The sequence below is a fragment of the Martes martes genome (genome assembly GCF_963455335.1).
Source record: "Martes martes genome assembly, chromosome: 15".
Taxonomy (NCBI): Eukaryota; Metazoa; Chordata; class Mammalia; order Carnivora; family Mustelidae; genus Martes; species Martes martes.
The window spans coordinates 63,689,277-63,711,450 of NC_137903.1; the positions used below are offsets into that span (position 1 = coordinate 63,689,277).

General features: G+C 39.5%; 1 protein-coding gene across 3 annotated transcripts in view; it reads left to right on the forward strand.

Moving 5' to 3' along the window:
* The window catches only part of MAEL (maelstrom spermatogenic transposon silencer), a gene marked incomplete at both ends in the record, with an annotated part of 36,794 nt that extends 14,919 nt beyond the window's left edge, over positions 1-21,875 (forward strand). For all 3 annotated transcript variants that reach the window (XM_080824989.1, XM_080824990.1, XM_080824991.1), the window contains 4 exons: positions 18,241-18,303; positions 19,100-19,232; positions 20,886-20,961; positions 21,688-21,875. In XM_080824989.1, coding sequence (XP_080681115.1) covers positions 18,241-18,303; positions 19,100-19,232; positions 20,886-20,961; positions 21,688-21,875 — 460 coding nt within the window. The remainder of the gene's footprint in view (positions 1-18,240; positions 18,304-19,099; positions 19,233-20,885; positions 20,962-21,687) is intronic.
* Between the last annotated feature and the right edge of the window lie 299 nt (positions 21,876-22,174).

The window sequence follows — 22,174 nt, forward strand, 5'->3', positions numbered from 1 at the left end:
GCCACGTTGAACTGCTATGAGTTCTGGTAATTTGGAGGTGGATTCTTTTGGGTTTTCCACATAAAGTGTCATGTCATCTGCAAAGAGAGAGAGTTTGACTTCTTCTTTACCAATTTGAATGCCTTTTATTTCTTTTTGTTGTCTGACTGCTATGGCTAGGACTTCTGGTACTATGTTGAACAAAAGTGGTGAGAGTGGGCATCCCTGTTGTGTTCCTGACCTTAAGGGAAAAGCTCTCAGTTTTTCCCCATTGAGAATGATATTTGCTGTGGGCTTTTCATAATAGCTTTTATGATACTGAGGTATGTCTCTTCTATCCCTATATTTTGAAGAGTTTTAATCAGGAAAGGATGCTGTACTTTGTCAAATGCTTTCTCTGCATCAGTTGAGGGGATCAAATGGGTTTTGTCTCTTCTTTTGTTAACATGATCTATCACGTTGATTGATTTGCGAATGTTGAACCACCCTTGCATCCCAAGAATAAATCCTACCTGGTCATGGTGAATAATCCTTTATTGTACTGTTGGATCCTATTGGCTAGGGTCTTGTTGAGTATTTTGGCGTCCATGTTCATCAGGGATATTGGTCTGTAATTCTCCTTTTTGATGTGGTCTTTGTCTCATTTTGTAGTAATGTTGGTAATGTTGGCCTCATAGAATGAGTTTAGAAGTTTTCCTTCCATTTCTATTCTTTGGAACAGCTTTAGTAGAATAGGTTTGATTTCTTCTTTTTTTTTATTTTTTATTTTTTAAAGATTTTATTTATTTATTTACAGACAGAGATCACAAGTAGGCAGAGAGATGGGCTCCCCCCTGAGCAGAGAGCCCGATGCAGGGCTCAATCCCAGGACCCCGGGATCATGACCCGAGCAGAAGGCAGAGGCTTTAACCCACTGAGCCACCCAGTACCCTGTTTATTTTTTTTTTAATTTTTAAAACATATTTTATTTATTTATTTGACAGAGATCATAAGTAGGCAGAGAGGCAGGCAGAGAGAGAGAGAAGGATGATTTCTTCTTTAAATGTTTGGTAGAGGGAGGCCTGGGTGGCTCAGTGTGTTAAGTGTCTGCTTTCCGCTCAGGTCATGATCCCAGAGCCCTGAGATCAAGTCCTGCACTGGGCTCCCTGCTCAGCAGGGGGTCTGCTCCTCCCTCTGCCTGCTGCTTCCTCTGCTTGTGCATGCATGTGCTGTCTCTCCTTCTCTGAAAAATAAGTAAATAAAATCTTTAAAAAAAATAATAAAAAATAAATGGTAGAATTTGCCTTGGGAAGTCATTTGGTCCTGGACTCTTGTTTTTTGGGAGGTTTTTGTTTTTGTTTTTGTTTTTTAAGATTATTTATTTATTTGACAGACAGAGATCACAAGTAGGCAGAGAGGCAGGCGGAGAGAGAGGAAGGGAAGCAGACTCCCCACTGAGCAGAGAGCCCGAAGCCGGGCTTGATCCCAGGACCCTGGGATCATGACCTGAGCTGAAGGCAGAGGCTTTAACCCACTGAGCCACCCAGGCGCCCCTTTTGGGAGGTTTTTGATTACTGTTTCAATTTCCTTGCTGGTTATGGATCTGTTCAGATTGTCTATTTCTTCCTGTTTCAGTTTTAGTGGTTTATAAGTGTCCAGGAATGTATCCATTTCTTCCAGATTGCCTAGTTTGTTGGCATACAGCTGGTGGCAATAAGTTCTAATTATTGTCTCTATTTCCTAGGTATTGGTTGTGATTTCTCCTCTTTCTTCATGAATTTATTAATATGGGCCCTTTCTCTTTTCCTTTAATAAGTCTGGCTAGGTGTTTATCATTCTTATTAATTCTTCCAAAGAACCAGCTACTAGTTTCATTGATCTATTCTACTGCTCTTCTAGTTTCTGTTTCATCGATTTCTGCTCTAATCTTTGCTATTTTTCTTCTGCTGCTTGGTTTAAGCTTTATTTGCTGTTCTTTCTCCATCTCCTTTAGGTGTAAGTTTAGCTTATGCATTTGGGATTTTTCTGATTTTTTGAGAGAGGCTTGGATGGCTATGTACTTCCCTCTTAGAACTGCCATTGCAGTGTCCCATAGCTTTTGAACCAACATGTTTTCATTTTCATTGGTTTGCATGGATTGTTTAAGTTCTTCTTTAATTTCCTGGTTGACCCATTCTTTCTTTAGCAGGATGCCTTTTAACATCCCAGTGTTTATGTTCCTTCCAAATTTTTCCTTGTGGTTGAGTTCCAGTTTCAAAGCATTGTGGTCTGAAAATATCCAGGGAAGAATCCCAATCTTTTGGCATCGATTGAGGCCTGAGTTTTAACCAGGTATGTGGTCTATTCTGGAGAAAGTTCCATGTGCACTCAAGCAGAATGAGTATGCTGTTGTATTAGGATGGAATGTTCTGTGTGTATCTACAAAGTCCATCTGGTCGAATGTGTCCTTCAGAGCTCTTGTTTCTTTGATGATCTTCTGCTTGGATGATCTGTCTGTTGCTCTGAGTAGAGTGTTGAAATCTCCTACTATTAATGTATTATTATCAATATTGTTCTTTATTTTGGTTATTAGTTTGTTTATGTAGCTGGCTGCTTCCATGTTGGGGCATAGATATTTACAATGGCTAGCTTTTCTTGTTGGATAGACCCTTTAAGTATGATATATTGTCCCTTTACATCTCTTACTGCAGTCTTTGGTTTAAAATTTAATTAAGCAGAAACGAGAATTGCTACCCCAACTTTCTTTTGAGGTCTGTTGGCATGGTAAATTGTTCTCCATCCCCTCACTTTGAATCTGGGGGTGTCTCTAGGTTCAAAGTGAGTCTCTTGTAGACAGCATATGGATGGGTCCTGCTTTTTTATCCAATCTGAAACCCTTGTCTTTTGATAGGAGCATTCAGTCCATTCACATTGAGAGTAATATTGAAAGATATGAATTTAGTGCCATTGTGTTGCCTGGAAAGGCCCTGTTTCTGTAGATTGTCTCTGTTAATATCTCATTTATATTGCTCTTGGGGTCTTCTTTTGTAGACTCCCCCTTAATATTTCTTGCAGGGCTGGCTTGGTGGTCACATACTCTTTCAGTTTCTGCTGGTCCTGGAAGCTCTTTATCTCTCCATCCATTCTCAGTGACAGCCTTGCTGGATAAAGTATTCTTGGCTGCATGTTTTTCTCATATAGTACCCAGAATATGTCTCGCCAGCCCTTTCTGGCTTGCCGGGGCTCTGTGGATAGCTCTCTTATTCTGATATTCCTCCCTCCACGTGTACTAAATCTCTTCCCTCTAGCTGCTCTCAGGATAGCTTCCTTGTCTTAATGATTTGCAGGCTTCACTATTATACATCAGGGTGTTGATCTATTTTTGATCTTGGGAGGGGTCCTCTCTGCCTCTTAGATACAATACGAATGCTTGTTTCCTTCCCCAGGTTAGGGAAGTTTCCAGCTTTCTCCCCACCCCCTCAGAGATCCCAGTAATTCTGACATTGGAAGGTTTCATGGAGTCATTGATCTCTTTCTGTTTTCATGGGCTACTAGCTGCCTATCCCTCTTCCTTGGCTTCCTTCCTATCAGCTTGTCTTCTAGGTCACTGATTCGTTCTTCTGCCTCATTTATGCTGGCTCCAGTTTAGACTGCATCTTGTTCAGAGCATTTTTGTAAGTTTGGTCTGATTAGATTTCCTTTCTGCCTGTAGAGATTCTGTACTGTCACTAATGCTTTTTTCAAGCCTAGCTGTTGATTTCACAATTGCTATCCTGAAGTCTATCTCTGACATCTTGTTTATATCCACATCCGTTAGTTCTGTGGCAGAGGACATTGTCTCTGGTTCTTTTCTTTGTTGGAGGTTCTTCCTCCTAGTCATTCTGTCAAGAGATGGTTGAGCAAACGAACAGAGTCCAAAATATCAAACATGACCCAAGCAAAACTCAGTTAAAAAGGGGGGCAGGGAAAGAGATTATAATCTCTCAGGTGGACAAAGCAGGGTGATCTCCCTGTTCCTGATTGATTTTTGTTCTTTGTATTAGAAGACACTATATCCCAAAATTGCAAAGAAATCAGAACTTATATATATCAAGATAAAATTGAATAGAATGAAAATGGGCTAGTATGGGTCATAAATCTATAAACATAGATGTGAATAAAAGTTAAGCAACTTAAAAAACATAGGTTGGGAAAAAAGAATCTATTTGAAATAGGAACAGGATAAAAAAAAAAGACTAAGAAAAGAAATATAAAATGTTAGCCTACAGTATAAATGAGTCATGAGGGAACACCTGGAGCTCCCTGTGTTATTTTCCCTGCTGCTGGAGTTTTATAGTCCTGTGGGAAATGAGCTTGTCACTCACCCGTTGTTCTAGTCTGTCTTCTGGGGGAGAGGCCTGCTGCTGGGCTTCTCAGGCATCTCTGCCTGGGTGGAGTTTCCCTGTACCTTGTCAGCGGGATGGGCTTAATGTGAGCTGGTGGACTGTGTGACTTTTGTTCCCTGGTGGCTTGCCTTTAGATGGTAGGAGCAAATGTGGCTGTTCAGGAATCTCGCCTAGAGCAGCAATGTCGCGGACTGCCCCCTCCACCCTCCTGCCCCCCCACAACAAATCCTCCAGGATTTGTCTCTACCTCTGCACATACCAAACTGCACAGACTCATGCATTTCATGCCCACTGCTCTCTCCTGGGGGAGTCACGGGAACCCACGAACATCTCTGTACTTTAACTCCACAACTGGTAGTGGCCGTGGGCTCAAGCATGTACCCTCTTCCGCAGCTCCCTGGTCATGCTGGGTGCCGCTCCAGTGTCATCTCATGGGCCACACTGCTCAGAGGGCTGTCTCTGTCGTGGGTACAAGCTGTTTTATATCTCCCCTAGGGTGTTAAACAGCCTGTACCTTCTAGTCCTTTCCAGGGTGGTCAGGCAGAGGGTGGCCTCCCTACTGGCTTGTGTCACAGTTTATGATGAAGGGAATTGAGAGTCCTTTCTGGGCTCGCTAACCATAACCATTCTCCCCATCTACTGCTTGGGCAGTCCATCCGTTTAGGAATGGACTCTCCTGGAATCCTGAGACCATAGTGATTCCCCTAGAATTCTGCCCTATTCATCCCCCTATGCCCTTTTCAGAAGGAGGTGCCTCTCACTACGGCAGATTTCCAGGGTTCCCAGTTTTTTGCTCCGGTGTTACATCACTACCGGGTGGCCAGATTATGGAGGCTCACTCCCCCCTCCATTTCTCTTACGGTATTTCTCGCAAAGTTCAAGGTTCCACACCTCCTACCTTGCAAAAAGTAGTCATTTTTCTGCTTGTGGAGATCCAGATAAATCTTACACGTCAGGTTGAATCTGTGTGTGTTTAGAATGATTTGATTAGCTAAATTTGAGGGATCAGATGAAACAAGGTCCCCTACACTGCTGCCACCTTGCCCCCCTCCTTTAAGATTTCATTCTTTTTATGGCTGAGTGGTATTCTGTTATATATATGTACCACATCTTCTTTATCCATTCATTAGTTCATGGACATCTGGGCTCTTTCCATAGTTTGGATAGTTCGCAAGGCTGCTATAAACATTGGGGTGCATGTATCCCTTCAAATCAGTATTTTTTTTTAAGATTTTGTTTATTTGACAGAGCACACAAGTAGGGGGAGTAGTAGGGAGAGGGAGAAGCAGGCACCCCGCTGAGCAGGGAACCTGACCTGGGGTTTGATCCCACGACTCTGGGATCATGACCTGAGCTGAAGGCAGGGGCTTAATGGACTGAGCCACCCAGGTGCCCCTGAGCCAGTAGTTTTGTATCCTTTGGGTAAATACCAGTAGTGTACTTGCTGGGTTGTAGGGTAGTTCTGTTTTCAACTTTCTGAGGAATCTCTGTACTGTTCTTCAGAATGGCTACACCAGTTTGCGTTCCCACAAATAATGCATGAGGGTTCCCTTTCGCCACATTCTCACCACACCTGTTGTTTCCTGTGCTGATAATTGTAGCCATTCTGACAGGTGTGAGGTGCTATCTGCTATCTGCTGTGATTCTGATTTGCATTTCCCTGATGATGAGTGATGTTGAGCATCTTTTCATGTGTCTGTTGGCCAATTATAAGTCTTCTTTGGAGAAATGTCTGTTCATATCTTCTCACCTTTTAACTGGATTGTTTTTTGGGTGTTCAGTTTTATAAGTTCTTTAAAAATATACAATGGTGTGGGTAAACTGGACCACTTTCTTAAACCATACACAAAAATAAATTCAAAATGGATGAAAGACCTAAATGTGAGACCTGAAACCATCAAAATCCTAGAGGAGAACACCAGCGGTAACTTCTTTGACATTAGATGTGGTGGTTCCTCACTAGAGCTATCTCCCGAGGCAAAGGCAACAAAAGGAAAAATATACTAGTGGGATAACTCCAACCTAAAATCTTCTGCATAGCGAAGAAAAAAATCAACAAAACTAGAAGGCAGCCTTCAGAATGGGAGAAGATAGTTGCGAATGACTTACTTTGACTTCTGTGATCTTGATATTTTTGAAGGGTGCGGGGTAGTTACTTTATAGAATGTTTCTTAGTTTTAGTTTGCCTTTATTTCTTCATGATTAGTTTGAGTTCATATATTTTTGGCGGGAGTACCACAAAAATTATATGTTTTCTCAGTGTGTCATATCTGGTTGTATATGATATCCATTTGTTCCATTACTGATAACTTTGGTCACTTAAGATAATGCCTTCCAGATTTCTCCATTAAAAAGCTACTGGTTTTCACCTTGTAATTAATATTTTATAGGGAAACATTTTGAGATTTGGTAGATATTCTCAAACTTCAGTCTGCCTCTTAATTTCATATCCTTTGATGACTTTGCCTGAATCAGTAATTATTATATTTGTGAAATGGTGATTTTTCTAATGTAGTTTGCTTTACGTTTGTTAGTTGGCATTCTAGTGTAAGGAAGAGCTTTGCTTTTATTTCTTAAGATTTATTTATTTAGAGAGAGAGGGGTGGGGAGGAAATCCTCAGTCAGACTCTCTTCTGAGCAGGAAATCCAACACAAGGCTTGATCCTAGGACCGAGATCATGATCTGAGCCGGAACCAAGAGTCGGCTGCTCAAACGACTGAGCCACCCAGACACCCCAAGAGAGCTTTTATTTTTAAAAAATAATTTATGAGTATGGACTCACGGGTTCCTATTTGGAATCCTATAAATGGGCTGTAATCTGTTATTATCAATTTATAATCTGTTATCTGTTATTATCAACTTATTTTTTATGCTCAGCTTGATTTTATGGCCAGTGGGCATCCCTTCAGAGCAGTGGTTTCTGTGTCCTTTTGACATTTCTTCATTGTTCTCTGAATGCTTCTTTGCTTTCTGGCTTAATATGTTCCAGGCTCATCCTTGCTTTCCCTGCTTCAGTTTTGGATTACCCATTTCTGCATGGAGCCCGGGTTCCTTTAAATGGAGGACAGTATTTAGGAGATAGGATGTGGGTGTTAGGTGTGCTCATTCCAGTTCCCCTTAGTGGAGAGAGCTACGTATATACACAGCCTCCACACACATTTTTATGTCTGTCTCACCGTGAGTTCATACTGAGTACCTATAATTCCAGTTCAACACATACTGTTTTCTATTTTCCATTTTTCTATTTTTGTATTTCCCTTCTCTGAGAGAAAAACCTGGCACTCAATATTCTTACTTGTTTGTTCAATCCTAGAATATGTTAATTAAAAATCAGTTAGAGAATTGTTAAGTGATACCCTGTAAAAAAAAAATAGTTCAGAATTTGCTTTCAGTTGTTTCTTAGTCTGAAGGCATATAGTCAAAACACTTTGTTCAAAAGTTATTTGTGTTGGTTCTTCCCCCTTCAGTGTGGTTGAATTATTCCTTTGAAACATAGTTCAGTCCATTTTCTTGTTTTATTCCATTTCTGTTTTTTCCCAATTCTTGTTGATTCTCTTACTTTTTTAATGAGTTTAAACAAAAAAGTATAGTCAGCAGTATCATTTCACTTCAATCCAGCTCCATAAAACTCCTTAGATTGCATTAAAATTATAAATTAATTTGGGGAGAACTGAAATGTTTATAATGTTGAATTCTATCCAAAGACAAGAGATGTCATTCCATTTCTCAAATCTACTTTTGAGTCTTTCAGGACTTTCAAAATTTTCTCACACAAGTTGTGCATATCTGGGACTGGGCAAATTTTGAGGGGGGGACAGTTCTTTGACAACTTTCTCTGTTTCATCTATGAAAGTCTTTGATTAGGCTTTCTAACTTTAATGGGATCGATATTGGTAATCTGTATTTCTCAAGGAGATTGTACATTTTATATATGCTTCTAAATTTGCTTAAAAGTCTGCAAAGTTAGTTTCTTATAATTGTTAAAATTCCTCCTGTTTCAGTGGTTATTCTTGTATATTTGTGCCTTTTTTTTTTTCCTTAAATGAAGCTAGTTTATGGTCTCTCTCTCTCTTTTTTTTTCCCAAAACAACAGGATTTCATTAGATGTAGATTTTTAAAAATTCTCTCTCATTAATTTCTGCTTGTATTATCTTGTGTTTAGTTGAGTCAGTTTTCTTCTAATCACTGCTTTCAGTGCATCTCCTAGATTAATATATATAGTATTTTGTCATTTAAAAAAAATTCTGTTGTTTTAACTCACGAGTTAATATGAGGCTTTTAAATATCCAGAGGTAAAGGCCTTTCTGTTTTTTGTTAGTAAATTCTAGTGTCTTTGCATTGTGATCAGTTTTATTCTACTTTATGAAAGTTTTGCAGTTTTTTGCTAACTTAATATATAATCAATTTTTGTGAATGATCTGTGGGTGTGTGAGAAGAATATTGTAAGGGTGTTTTTATTATCCATGAGGTCTACTTTGATTGTGTGGTTTAAGTTGTTTTATCTCTTAAGAAAGACCGGAGTTGGTGAGGATGTGGAGAAAAGGGAACCCTTGTGCACCGCTTGTGGGAATGTAAATTGGCGCAACCGCTGTGGAAAACGGTATGGCAGTTCCTCAAAAAATTAAAAAATAGAAATACTACAAGATCCACTTAATTCCATTACTGGATACCTATCCAAAGAAAATGCAAACGCTAATTCGAAAGATACACACGCCCCTAGAATTTATTTAGAATAATAAATTCTATTGATTTAGAATAATAGGATATGGAAGCAATCCAGATGTTCCTTGACAAATGACTGGATCAAGCATATTGATGCCCACACACGCACACACGCACGCACGCACGCACGGGAGAATACTGCCGAGCCATCAAAATGAAATCTTGCCATTTATGGCAACATGGATAGACCTAGAGAGTATTATGTTCAGTGAAATAGGTCAGAGAGACCGAGACCATGATGTCACATGAATGTGGACACTGAAAACCAAAACAGACAAACAAAAAACCAAGCAGACTCTCAACTATAAAGGACAAACTGGTAGTTGCCAGAGGGAAGGTGGGGGAGGAGATGGGCTAAATAGGTGAAGGAGATTAAGAGATACAAACTTCCAGTTATTTAAAAAAATTGTCTTAGTTGCTTGATTTATGTCTGCTTGATCTGTCATGTGATGAGAATGGTGTATTAAAAGTTTGCTGTAACTATCTTGTCTGTTTTTAAGATTTTATTTATTTGACAGAGATCACAAGTAGGCAGAGAGAGGGGGAAGCAGGCTCCCCGCTGAGCAGAGAGCCCAATGCGGGCCTCGATCCCAGGACCCTGAGATCATGACCTGAGCTGAGGCCTAACCCACTGAGCCACCCAGGCGCCTGTGTTTTTATGTTTCATTACATCTCTGTAGTTTTAAGCTGTTTACTGTGGTATTTGGTGTCTTTACAGAAAAATAATTTGCTGAATCTTGATCTGGTTGATTGATTAGGGCTCTTGGGAACCAGCAGTCCCTGTGTTCTTGCCTATTGAAACTTTTTATTTGACCTTTATTTCCTTGAGTTTCTGGAAAATACAGCTATATTGTTGTATGTCTTTGTGTGCTGCTTTTAATAAGTTTGCTCATTTAATTCTCTTGGCCTTTTAAGTTATTTGATCTTTTTGCCTGGAGACCTTAAGAATGTTCTTAAACCTTTAAAGTCTAATGGTTTTATTAGGGTATTTCTCTGAGTATATTATTGCAGGCCGTTTTCTCAACTGTTTGTTTCAGTATGCAGAATCAGGTCTTATTTCTGGAAATTTGTCTTTGATAGTAGTTTAATATTCTGGTTTTTTTTTTTTTTAAGATTTTATTTATTTATTTATTTGACAGACAGAGATCACAAGCAGGCAGAGAGGCGGGCAGAGAGAGAGAGAGAGGAGGAAGCAGGCTCCCTGCTGAGCAGAGAGCCTGATGCGGGGCTCGATCCCAGGACCCCGGAATCATGACGTGAGCCAAAGGCAGAGGCTTTAACCCACTGAGCCACCCAGGCGCCCCTAATATTCTGTTTTGTTTAATTTCTCTTCTGAAGGGAGTCCAACATGTGTATGTAATTTAGTTCTTTTCTGATATAATTTTTATTTCCAGAGTTTTATCAACTCTTATTTCTTTTTATTGCTGATTTTAGTTTTGGAATTTCTCATTCAAGGCATGTTTTCATTTCTTAAAATTCTTGTTTGAGGATATTTAATTCAACACATAGTTTTCCCTTCATGGTTTTTTGGCAGGGGAAGGGAAGAAGGTAAGGGGAGGAATTACCAGCTAGAGTGTTTTGAGCTTTATTTTCAGTTTTCTTCTTGTGGTAGCTTCCTGTAGATGAAGGTATGTTGTTCCTTTGTATTTCTTGGACAGGGCTGGTGATTTGGGGAGGTGTGAGATTCATAGTTCAAGTGCTCCCTCTTCTGTCAGTGTAGCAAACTGGTTTCTTTGAATACTTTCAGGGTGGCAGGGGTGTGAGTGTGGGGCTTCCCATTTTTCTTTGTTTTCTTTTGCCCTGAAAAATCCTAAATTTTTCCCCTTTTCCATTTCCTTTTTCCCCCTCCGCACAGTTTCTAAGTGACTCTTCTCCCTCCCTCTCCTCCATGTGGCCTCCTAGAGATTCACAGGCAATTTTAAGTCTCTCTGCTCTGAACTATCAAGATTTTGAATATTTACAGATCTCATTTTGGAGTGATTATAATTTAATCTTAGGCTCTCCATTTCCCTTCTCTCTCCCCCCGCCCCAGTATTTTGTGGACTCCACTCCCCCTAAAAGCCATATAAAGTCTCAGGTGTGAAGTTAAGAAGTTACTCCTTTGGAAATCAAGAGGTTTTTTTCCCCTTGTTTATCTTTAGTGGGAATGTAAATTGGTGCAGCCTCTGTGGAAAACAGTTTGAAGTTCCTCAAAAAATTAAAAATAGAAATACTGTATGATCCAGTAATTCCATTACTGGGTATTTATCGAAGGAAAATGAAAACACTTAATTGGAAAAGATATATATATACACCCGTATGTTTATTGCATTATTTACAATAGCCAAGATACGGAAACAACCCAAATGTCCGTACATAGATGAATGGATAAAAAAGATGTCATGTGTGTGTTGTGTACACACACACAACACACACACACACACACACACACACACACACGAATATTACTTGGCCATAAAAAAGATTGAGATCTTGCCGATTGCAAAGCATGGATGACCTGCAGGGTGTTATGCTAAGTGAACAAGGTCAGAGAAAGACAAACACCATAAGATTCCACTTAACATGTGAAATCTAAAAAAACAAAACAAAAGCAGAAACAGGCTCATAAATACAGAGAACAAACTGATGGTTGCCAGAGAGGAGGGTGGGGAAATGGGCAAAATGGGTGAAGAGGAGTAGGAGGTACAGGTTTCCAGTTACAGAATGACTAAGTTTTGGGGATGATAAGTATAAGGGAGCCTGGATGGCTCAGTTGATTAAGCGTCTGCCTTTGGCTCAGGTCGTGACCTCAGGATCCTGGGATCTAGCCCCATGTCAGACTCCCTGCTCAGTGGGGAATCTGCTGCTGCTTTTCCCCCAGCTTGTGTATGCATGTGTTTCCCCCACCTCCCTGGGTGTCAAATAAATAAAATCTTTAAAAAGAAAAAAATATATAGCCTAGGGAATATAGTCAATGGTATGTTAATAGTGTTGTCTGATGACAGATGGTAGTTACTCTTGTCAACACAGTGTAATGTATAGACTTGTGGAATCACTATGTTGTACACCTGAAACTAATTTAACATTGTGTGTCAACTATGCTTCAATTAAAAAAATGAAAAATAATTTTAGGGGATGGATAAAATGTATGATTATTTAGAGAAAAGAGAAACAAATAGACTGAGTCAGTATTCTACAAAGAAAGTGAATTTTATGAATTAAAATGAAACCTACATAATGTTATATGTATTTATATGCCAGTCTATTAAAATACTACTTTTGCCACTGACAAACACCTTTTCTGTGAGTTTTGATTCTTTCTTGATCTTATCAGATAATGTCAGCGGAAAGTGTTCAGAGACAAATCAATACTTTCTCAAATAATCTTCAAATGGTTTATTGACTAAACTGAGTAATAGTTTTTTATCATCAAGAACAACCAAATTTGTACATGTTCAGGTAATGCAACTAATTCTAGACTAACCAATAGCAACTGTAAAATACCTTCAATTGTAAGATACATTCCAATTTAAGTTAAAATGTGAAAAAAAGTTTTAAAATTGAAGAAATATTGTTGAGCTCAGTTGAGTAAGTACAGGGCTGTGACAAGAGTAGCTTTGGTGTAAGACATTAAGGGCTGTGCCGTGGGTTTTGTTCATGATGAAACAATTACATAGCACTGTAAGCACCTTGGTAGTAAATTGTTTCGAACAGGATAGATCTGCCTTTTTCTCAGCTTCCTAGTGTAAGATTCCAATATGTAGCATTTTAGAAGAGAGATTGGTTTAGTAGCCAACAGGAGCTGTTGTTAGAATTGGTTAATATAGGGGTGCCTGGGTGGCTCAGTGGGTTAAAGCCTCTGCCTTCAGCTCAGGTCATGATCCTGGGGTTCTGGGATCGAGCCCCACATCGGGCTCTCTGCTCAGCGGGGAGCCTGCTTCCCCTTCTCTCTCTCTGCCTGCCTCTCTGTCTACTTGTGATCTCTGTCAAATGGATAAATAAAATCTTTAAAAAAAAAAAAAGAATTGGTTAATATAAACAAATGGGACTCATTTCCAACACTTGTCTTAAACTTCTGCTTTTACATTAAAGTTTATAATAAATTTTTGTCTGTAGCTTTAGGAGAAATAGGTGAAAAGGATAGGTATTGGTGAAATTGAGAATAGTTAGACAAAGTGAGAATCAGAATCTTAAATAGGCTATTGATGACTGTCCTGGTATTTTGAAAGCTAGAATATTTACAGATTTTATAGATCTGCCATCTCCTTGTTGCTTCTTGTCATAATTGTGTATGACCTATGAATGAAATAAGGCAGCTTTTATTTTTTTATTTTTTTAAAGTTTTTTTTATTTTGTTTTTATTTGGCAGAGATCACAAGTAGGCAGAGAGGGAGAGAGGAGGAAGCAGGCTCCCCGCTGAGCAGAGAGCCCGATGCGGGGCTCGATCCCAGGACCCCGGGATCATGACCTGAGCCTAAGGCAGAGGCTTTAACCCACTGAGCCACCCAGGTGCCCCAAGGCAGCTTTTAATCTGCCAGTATTTATTGAGCATCTACTCTGTCCCAGGCACTGTGCTGAAGGTACAGTGGTGAGCTAATGTGGTCTCTGCCTTCATGAGGCTAACATTTAAAAAAAATTTTTTTAAGATTTTATTTGAGAGAGAGAGAGAGAGAGTGCACCGAGAGGGGGTAAGATCAGAGGGAAAAGTAGACTCCCCACTGAGCAGGGAGCCTGATGCGGGACTAGATCCTGGGACTCCATGACTCCAGGGTCAGGACCTGAGTTGAAGACAGTCCTTTAACCAGGTGAGCCACCCAGGTGCCCTGAAGCTAATTATATTTTAATGGTTAAGTAAAACTTGGAGTAAATAACAAAATGGTGATTTTAGCTTGTGATTAGTGCTAAGAAGGAAATCAACAGGATACTGCTCCTCTTTTAACAGAGAAGAGTGTGTGGAAAGACTACTTTCTAGAGTAGTCAAGAAAACTTTTTTTTTGAGAATGTAAAATTAAAACTGAGATCGGAAGCGAGAGAGTGATGCAGCCATGTGAAAACGGAATAGCATCCTGGGTAGAGAGGTGCAAAAGCCTGGAGGTGACAGCTTGGTGTTTACTGGAAATTAAGTCAGTGTGACTGGAAGGGAGTGAGCAGAGGGGAGACTACACAAGGTGAGGTTGGAGAAATAAGCAAGGACCATAAATACCATAAGCCTTCTTAGCTGCAGGAAGGAATTATTCCCCCCCCCTCCACTTCCCCTTCGGCAACTATCAGTTCTCTGTATTTAGGGGGTACAGGAGGGAATTTTATCAAGCAGGCAATTAACAGAATTTGATTAAGTTTCTAAAAGATCTCCTGAGTGTTTAATGGCTATATTGAGAAGGGGCAAAAAAGGAAGTACAGTCTATAACTATTAGACTATTTCTCTAGTCTAGGCAAGAAATGGCTTAGAGGGGAGTGACAGTAGAAATGGAGAGGAGGAGTAAGTAGATTTCATCTGGGTAAAAACCAGTGGACCTTACTGGTGGACTGCATATAGGAGGGGAGATTGAAAAGAAATAAAGACCATGCTTAGGTTAGTAGACAGGGAGGAAAGAGAGGAGCAAGTTTAGAATGTTTTTTGAGGCCCTGGTGAGGTAAGATCTAGAAATAACAAGCAGGCAGCTGGTGGTCCTGGTCTAGAACTCAGTGGAGAGGTTTGGTTAATGCCAGCATTCATTTCACAATGTGCCAGGCGCTGTTCTCAGCACTGAAAATACAGTGAAGAGAGACCAGGCTTCTCCTTTAATGGATCTTACAGCATATCGACGAGGTCCCTTGGCAGAGGGCAAAAAGAGACCCAGCACAGAGCCCTGCAAGCTCTGACATTTTAAAACTGGGCAGAGACTGACTTTTGGCCGTCCCAGCACCTCAGCCAGCAGTTATGACATGTTACATGTTGTTATAGCCATCATCAGTGCTGATTTGGGTTGAAGATATGAGGACGAAAACTAGGATCATAGATGCAGTAATTTCACAGATCTCGTTGGGGTATATGGTAGGGCAGGGATGTTTGTTTGCTTTTGTTCTCTGGATTGTCTCATTCTTTTGGTTTGTGAGTTGTGGTGTTTCTGTCTTGTATGCTTTCCTTGAATGTCTGATTGTCCCTGGTTATGTTCATGCTTAGAAGTTGGGCTACAAAGCTGACTTAAGTGCTCTGTATTCCGTAGGGATAATCAACTAGTTGGGCTTTACTATAGGGAAGCAGACGAGGGAGCTGGATGTTAAATGAGAATCCTGAATGCCACGATACTGAGGGCTTTGCCTTAAGGTACCAGCACCCATTCTCGCTGCCGGGTTCTCCTACAAACAGTTCACTTCTTTGTACAGCATCGGGGAATTGACCATTCTTTGTTCAGAAGTAGTTCAGCTTCCTGTCTTACCTCTGCTCTTCTGGCCAGGGACATGTGCGTGGGTTCACAGCCTCTGTTGACTTCCCGTAGGCAGGTCTCTTGTGCAGCTGGGTCTGTGAGGACTGAAGGCTGTGACTTCCTTTGTCTAGCCTCCTTGGTTACCATTCCTTTACTCACTTTCTGTATCCCACACATTTGTTAAACTCTCTTCCATGGAGGCCTCTTTCTCTATTCACTTTATTGTGGACTGCTACTGGTTTTTTTTTTTTTTTCTTTGACTGTCATTTGGTGGAGTCTTGGGAGCAAGAGGAGATAAATTTATGCATTTTTAAATCAGAAGCACCAGAATTATAGTTTTAAAGGGTGCAAATTTATATTTTGATGTCACTTTAGAATCATTTTTTTCTTAGCCCAATTTACTGAGTTTATTCTTAACCAGTATTTGGGCAGCTCTTGTACATAAGGCCTGAGACTAGGTTTTGTGGGAAATATGGGAGAGAGTAGCATGACTGTCCTGGTCCTCCGTGCCCCCTGTCTGGCAAGAGCAATAAAGATGCTGGAGTTGTCTATGATAATTTCTGATAACTCTTAAAAGCATTTCAAAAGATTATGATACATCAGGGAGAAATCACTTCAGTGTAAGGGCTGAAAATACATGAAATACTTTATGGGGTATACGGTTCTCCTGGAAAGATGAATGGGATTTCTGTGAACGGAGATTTACATTGAAAGGAGGACCGTCCAAGAGAAGGAAATGGCCTGAACAGTGACTCAAAGGACTGAAAGAACAGAAACTTGAAGAGAAACTAGAGACTCCATTTAACTAGAGTGTAGAGCCTGTGTAGCTGCCAGGTGATAGTGGTTCTGAGCAAGGTAAAGGCTGGGCTGTCCTTGAAAAGGAGGAGGAATCTTAACCCTGAAACAGGAGGAAAGGAGATCATTGAGACCTTTTCAGATAAGCAAAGAGGAGTGTCGAGGCCTTTAGACATCATTTGAGTGAATGAGATACAGTGTTGGACAGATTTACCCAAAAGACCCGACTCACTTGTGACCTTATGACTTTAGAGTAGAATTTCATAAAAGAAGTCCATCTAAGATGTGTCAAAGCTAGAGCTAGATTTGAAGCTCCAAAGTGAAATATTAATAGCTTAACAAAGTGTACAAAGTAGTTCTGATTTTTGACAAATTTTTAGAATGAATCTTCCTTTACTAGAAAATACACTCCTATTTTTAGGGGGATTGGTGGGATGATTTTCGGGAAGAGAATCAAGAAGAAATGTCAGAGAAAGACCAATATCATATGATTTCGTCATATGTGGAATTTAAGAAGCAAATGATTGTAGGGGGGAAAAGAGAGGCAAACCAAGAAACAGACTCAACTATAGAGAACAAACTGATGGTTACCAGGGGGAGGGGGATGGGGGACTGGGTGTAGTAGGTGATGGGGGTTTAAGATGTGCACTTGTGATGAGTGCGGGGTGACGTATGCAACTTTTTAATCACTAAATTGTACACCCAAAACTAACGCTACACTCTAAGTTAATTAACTGGAATTTAAATAAAAAATTAAGTAAAAACAGATGACAACAATGTCATTTTTAATAGTTTAACTGTAGGTTTGGAAGCATTTTTTCCCTGGGATCAGATTTCCATAGCTTTGTTCTTGGGTTTGTTTTTAATTCTTGAATACATTGTTGGGTTTTCAGTTGCGTTTATTTCAAATATGATCTGCAATGGAAATGTGTATATGAGGTACTAAACTTGGGGTTTAAGTTCTGGAAAAGGAGCCAAATTAACTGGAATTTTAAATATTACTTGATTCTGTGTGCATATGTAAAAACATAGGCTTAGTTTCAACCTGAGCCTTCATTTTAGATAAGCAGTGGGAGAAATTCTTAATCTTATATCTAGGTAGTCTTCCATTCGGTTAAGTAACTTAAGTGTAGATAACTGAGTTTTTACACTTAGGTTTAACAAGTTTGTAATTTTAAATGATTCTTGCTAGGTTCAGGCAAGCTTTGAATTATGCGGGTAGTATTCTTCTGAGTCTCAATACACTGTACTCAGTGAAAAGATACAGGTTTATACTGATTTTCATTGAAAAATATGCTATTTGTTAGTTCCTCTCAATTATTAACCTTCTGAGAGATCCCCACTCAAACGTCAGCTTCTCAGTGGTCCCTCTCCTGGCTGCCTTATCTAAAATGTCACCTCTCCAACATTTCATATTTTTTTCCTCCTTAGAACTTGTCTTTATCTAATTTACTGAGTATTATGCCTGCATCTTTTTTGATCTGTCTTCCTTACTAGAAAGTAAGTTTTGTGTGGGCAAGAGTTTGTGTTTCACTCTTTTTCTTCTCCTTCTTCCTTCTTCTTCCTCCTTCTTCCTCCTCCTCCTTCCTCTTTTTTAAAACTAGGCTCCACACCCATGAGCCCATGTTTCATTCAATACTGCATTCCCGGTGCCAAGAACAGTACCTGGTAAAGAGTGTGCACCAGTAAACAGTTGTCAGACAACTTCACATTAACCGTAGTTGTTAATGCGTCTCTATGTGTTAAGATGCTCATTTTATTTCAAGGTAGAATTTACCTGTTCCAGTTATGTATGGTTTGCATAGCATCATGAATTTGCATCAGAGGAGATAACATTTTAAAAAAATCTTTTCTAAAAATCTATTTTTTGTTTGTTAAATGAAAAACCTTAATTTTTGAGTAACTGTCAGTTTTTCTTAAATGATTTTAACTAGGGAAGTTAGAAATCTGGCATATAAAAATCTTCAAGCAGTGCTGCTGCCATTAAGGATATTAAAATCCTTTTTCTGTACAGGTGCAAGTGGCATGAAGAAAACGATATTCTCTTCTGTGCTTTAGCTGTTTGCAAGAAAATTGCGTAAGTTGGAGAAAGGCATTTCATCGAAATGCTCTGTTCTGCATTGAGTGCTTTGCCATTTTGCTTGCTGTTGCCTTTGCAAACAGGGTTAAATACTGTTGACCTCTATTTCCGTAATTCCCTTCTAAGACAAAGGGTTGGTTTTCTTGGGTTTTTTGTTTGTTTTGTTGTTTTTTTGTTTGTTTTTAACTTCACGTTACTTTTATTTTGTCCATGTCATACTTGCTTGGTATAATTCCCACCTGAGTAAATTGGGTGAACCTTCAGAAGCACTTAGTGAAAATTTTCTTTGTAGGACATGAATTTCCCTAATATCATGAACAACAGCATTTCCTTCTTAAAGTGCTCAAAAAATATAGATACTTTTCTCTTTTTGTAGTGAAAGTACCTGGAGCCTGAGATCTTTGGGTGCTTTGGTGGTCCCTTCACATGGCTGGTTACAGTTGGTTCTGAGATAAATAAATGCTTTAAAGTTGTAGCCTAATTTCAGTTTCTGCCCTTTACCTGCCTTAAACATTTGGGAATTCTGGTCATCTTTACTTTTAATCCTATTCCCTTGTAATGAACCTGAAATTTTATGTGGTACTCAGCGTATTGCTTACCAGTAACGGCCGCTTTATGGGGTGTCCTGCTACCCAGCCCCATGTCTTCTCCAAATCTCTCAATTTCTTTTTTCCCCAACTTAGAACTGTATATCTCACTTGCTTTTTCTTTATATTAGAAATTGTTAAAATATGAATCATTTTAGAATGAATTAGGTCAGGTTCTGATCATGAGCTTTTATTTCCTTTTGAAGGTACTGCATCAGTAATTCTCTAGCCACTCTCTTTGGAATCCAGCTTACGGAGACTCACGTACCGCTTCAGGATTATGAGGCCAGCAACAGTGTGACACCCAAAATGGTTGTATTGGATGCAGGGCGTTACCAGGTAAAGAACTGACTCTTCGGAGCTGTTGATCACTTTACCCGTGCTGCTCAGTGCGCTCCTGCTCGACAGCAGCTAAAGATCGGGACTTCCGTTCTTTTTTCTAAAACTTTTTTTAAGATTTTTTTATGGAACTTCAAACAGTTTTTTAAAAAGATTTTTTTTATTTGAGAGAAAGAGCACGCACGCAGGGGGAGGGGCAGAGGGAGAGGGAACAGCTACCCGGCTGAGCCGAGTCAGACCAGGATGGGCCGGCCTCCATCCCAGGATTCTGAGATCTTAACCTGAGCTGAAATCAAGAGTCGACTGGCTGCTCACTGATGGGGGCCGCCCAGGCACCCCTGGGATGTCACACACTTCTTAATCCAGTCGGACCCCATTGTCCAGTCGGACCCCGTTGCGTAAATTTTATTCCTTCCTGGTATATTTTCTACTATATTTAATGATGTTTTAAGAAAGTTAATATTAGCAATTAGTCTTTATACAAATCATATCCAGAATTCATTTCAGAAATTAAAATCTGAATGTAGATAATATAAACATTTAAAATATCTACCTCTAAAACGTGTAAGACCTGATTCAGGGTTTGATTAAAAGCTATCTAATTTCCCTACCAGCTTCCGTCCTTGCAATTTACTAGTAGACTTCTATCTACTGCTAACAGCATAGCAGTGAAGAGTATATACTCTGGAGTTAGAATTCCTGAATTGGATTTCAGGCCTGCTCCATACAGGCTATGTGACTTTATGCAAATTATTTGAACTTTCTGTGCTGATTCCTTATCTGTAAAACAAGAACAGTAATAAGGGCTAGTAGTTGTGGGATTAAATGCAACTGTGTATGAAAATGCCAAGAACTCTGCCTTGAAACATAGTAGGTAATAAATAAAATATTGTTATTTAAAAATGGTTCATAAAACAGTGAAAAGGAAACCCCCCAAACTGATAGAATCAATAGTTGGTTGACAAACACTAACCCTGATTAACTCTAACTCTTCACCTGCTCTATTCCTATACTCATGTAGCTAAATGAGGCTGAAAAGAAACTGTCTATACTGACTGGTCTTGTTAAATATTACTGCCAACTTCAAGAGAGCTGTTAGTGGAACACTGTCAATTGTCCATTTCTCCCAGTCTCCGAGGGTTGCTTCAATCTGTGTTTGACATACCTAATGCCCTTGCCTCCTCTGAGGAAGCAGAAGCAGTCAGAAGAGATGTGCTGCATTTGCCAACTACTGCATCTACCATGTACTCTGCTTTGACTCCTGCTTTAATGCATGTATTGTCTGTGCTCCTGCTAAGACCAGTCCTTCAGTTTATGTTATAGATCTTATTCTCTTACCTGCTCAAAGATACAGCTCCAACAATTTACTTCTCTTTCTTACATCATCAGGTTTCTCTCAGTTCTGAATCCTTCTTATCAGGAAACATGCTATAATCTCATCTTTAAAAATAACCCTCTCCTGATCCTGTAATTCCCCTCCAAACACTGCCTTCTGCTTCCCTGTACAGCAGTACTCTTCAAAAGGTGATTACACATTGGAAAAATGGGTGTTAATTGGTATTTATAAAGAATACTTTGAAATTGAAGTAGATGATCCAATAATTGATAAGAAATAAACCTTTCTCCACTTGTATTTTTCTTTGTTACTTATAGAAGCTAAAGGTTGAGAGTCCAGGATTTTCTCATTTCAGCCCTTCTAATCAGGAACAAAGACCAAACACACCCACTGGTAAGCATCTTCTGTTTCCTAAGAATGAGCCTCAGCAAGTGTAGGGTACAGTATGATACTTAAACAGATGCTCTAAATTAGCTTTAAGACACAGAATCTTGTTGAATTGAGAGCTTAATTTGGCATTTTTAGCACCTGAAACAATTTGGATATGTACATTTTTGTATCACTTTAACATAATTTAACTTAGCCTCCAGACTTTTGTTCAAGGCATTTAAAATAAAGCATATTATTCTTGTAGCAGTTATAGTTGTTTTTTTTTTAAGATTTTATTTATTTGAGAGAGAGAATGAGAGGTGGGGAGGGTCCGAGGGAGAAGCAGCCTCCCCACTCAGCAGGAAGCCTGATGCAGGACTTGATCACGGGACTCCAGGATCATGGCCTGAGCTGAAGCCAGTCGCTCAACCAACTGAGCCACTCAGGCGTCCAGTAGCAGTTATAGTTTTATAGTTTTGTGATGTCTTTGGGCAGACAAGAAAATTTAAAACCTAGGGACATGAACTTTCAAGTGGTGCCTGAAGAACTTCAATTAAGGTTTCTGTGGCTAAAATAAAAATATTCTTGTTCAACCTTTTGCCTTTACTCTGAGCATCTGTTTTCTTTTCCTAAGAATCTCTGTCCTGTTCATGAAAGGTCTACAGTGGAATAAGAGTCAATCAAGGGATCTCTATATAATAAAACCTTAAAATTGCTACATTTCTCTTCTTGTATTTCCAATATCCTTAGGTGACTATCCATCTGGGGTGAGAATTTCTGGCCAAAACAGCAGTGTTCGGGGAAGAGGGATTACCCGCTTGCTAGAGAGCATCTCCAATTCCTCCAGCAATATCCACAGATTCTCCAACTGTGAGACTGCACTCTCGCCTTACATGTCCCAAAAAGATGGATACAAATCTTTCTCTTCCTTATCTTAATGATGGTACTTTTTCAATTTCTGGAAAAATAACAGGCCCAACTTCCCTTCTGACTACAGTCGTATTAAACAGATCACATCAATGATAAGTGTCACCACTGTAAAAACTACTTAATTTGTAAGGAATTTCTGTTTCATAGTAAAAATAATTGTGGCTGGAGAAGATCTTGGCATATTTGCTTTTTTTTTCCTTTTCCGAGGGGTGGTTCTACTTCCTGACTGTATGATGTGAACACCATTAAAGTTTTGAGTCCTTTAAGAACAAAACTGGCATTTCAGAGTGTGCTTTTGGGAATATTT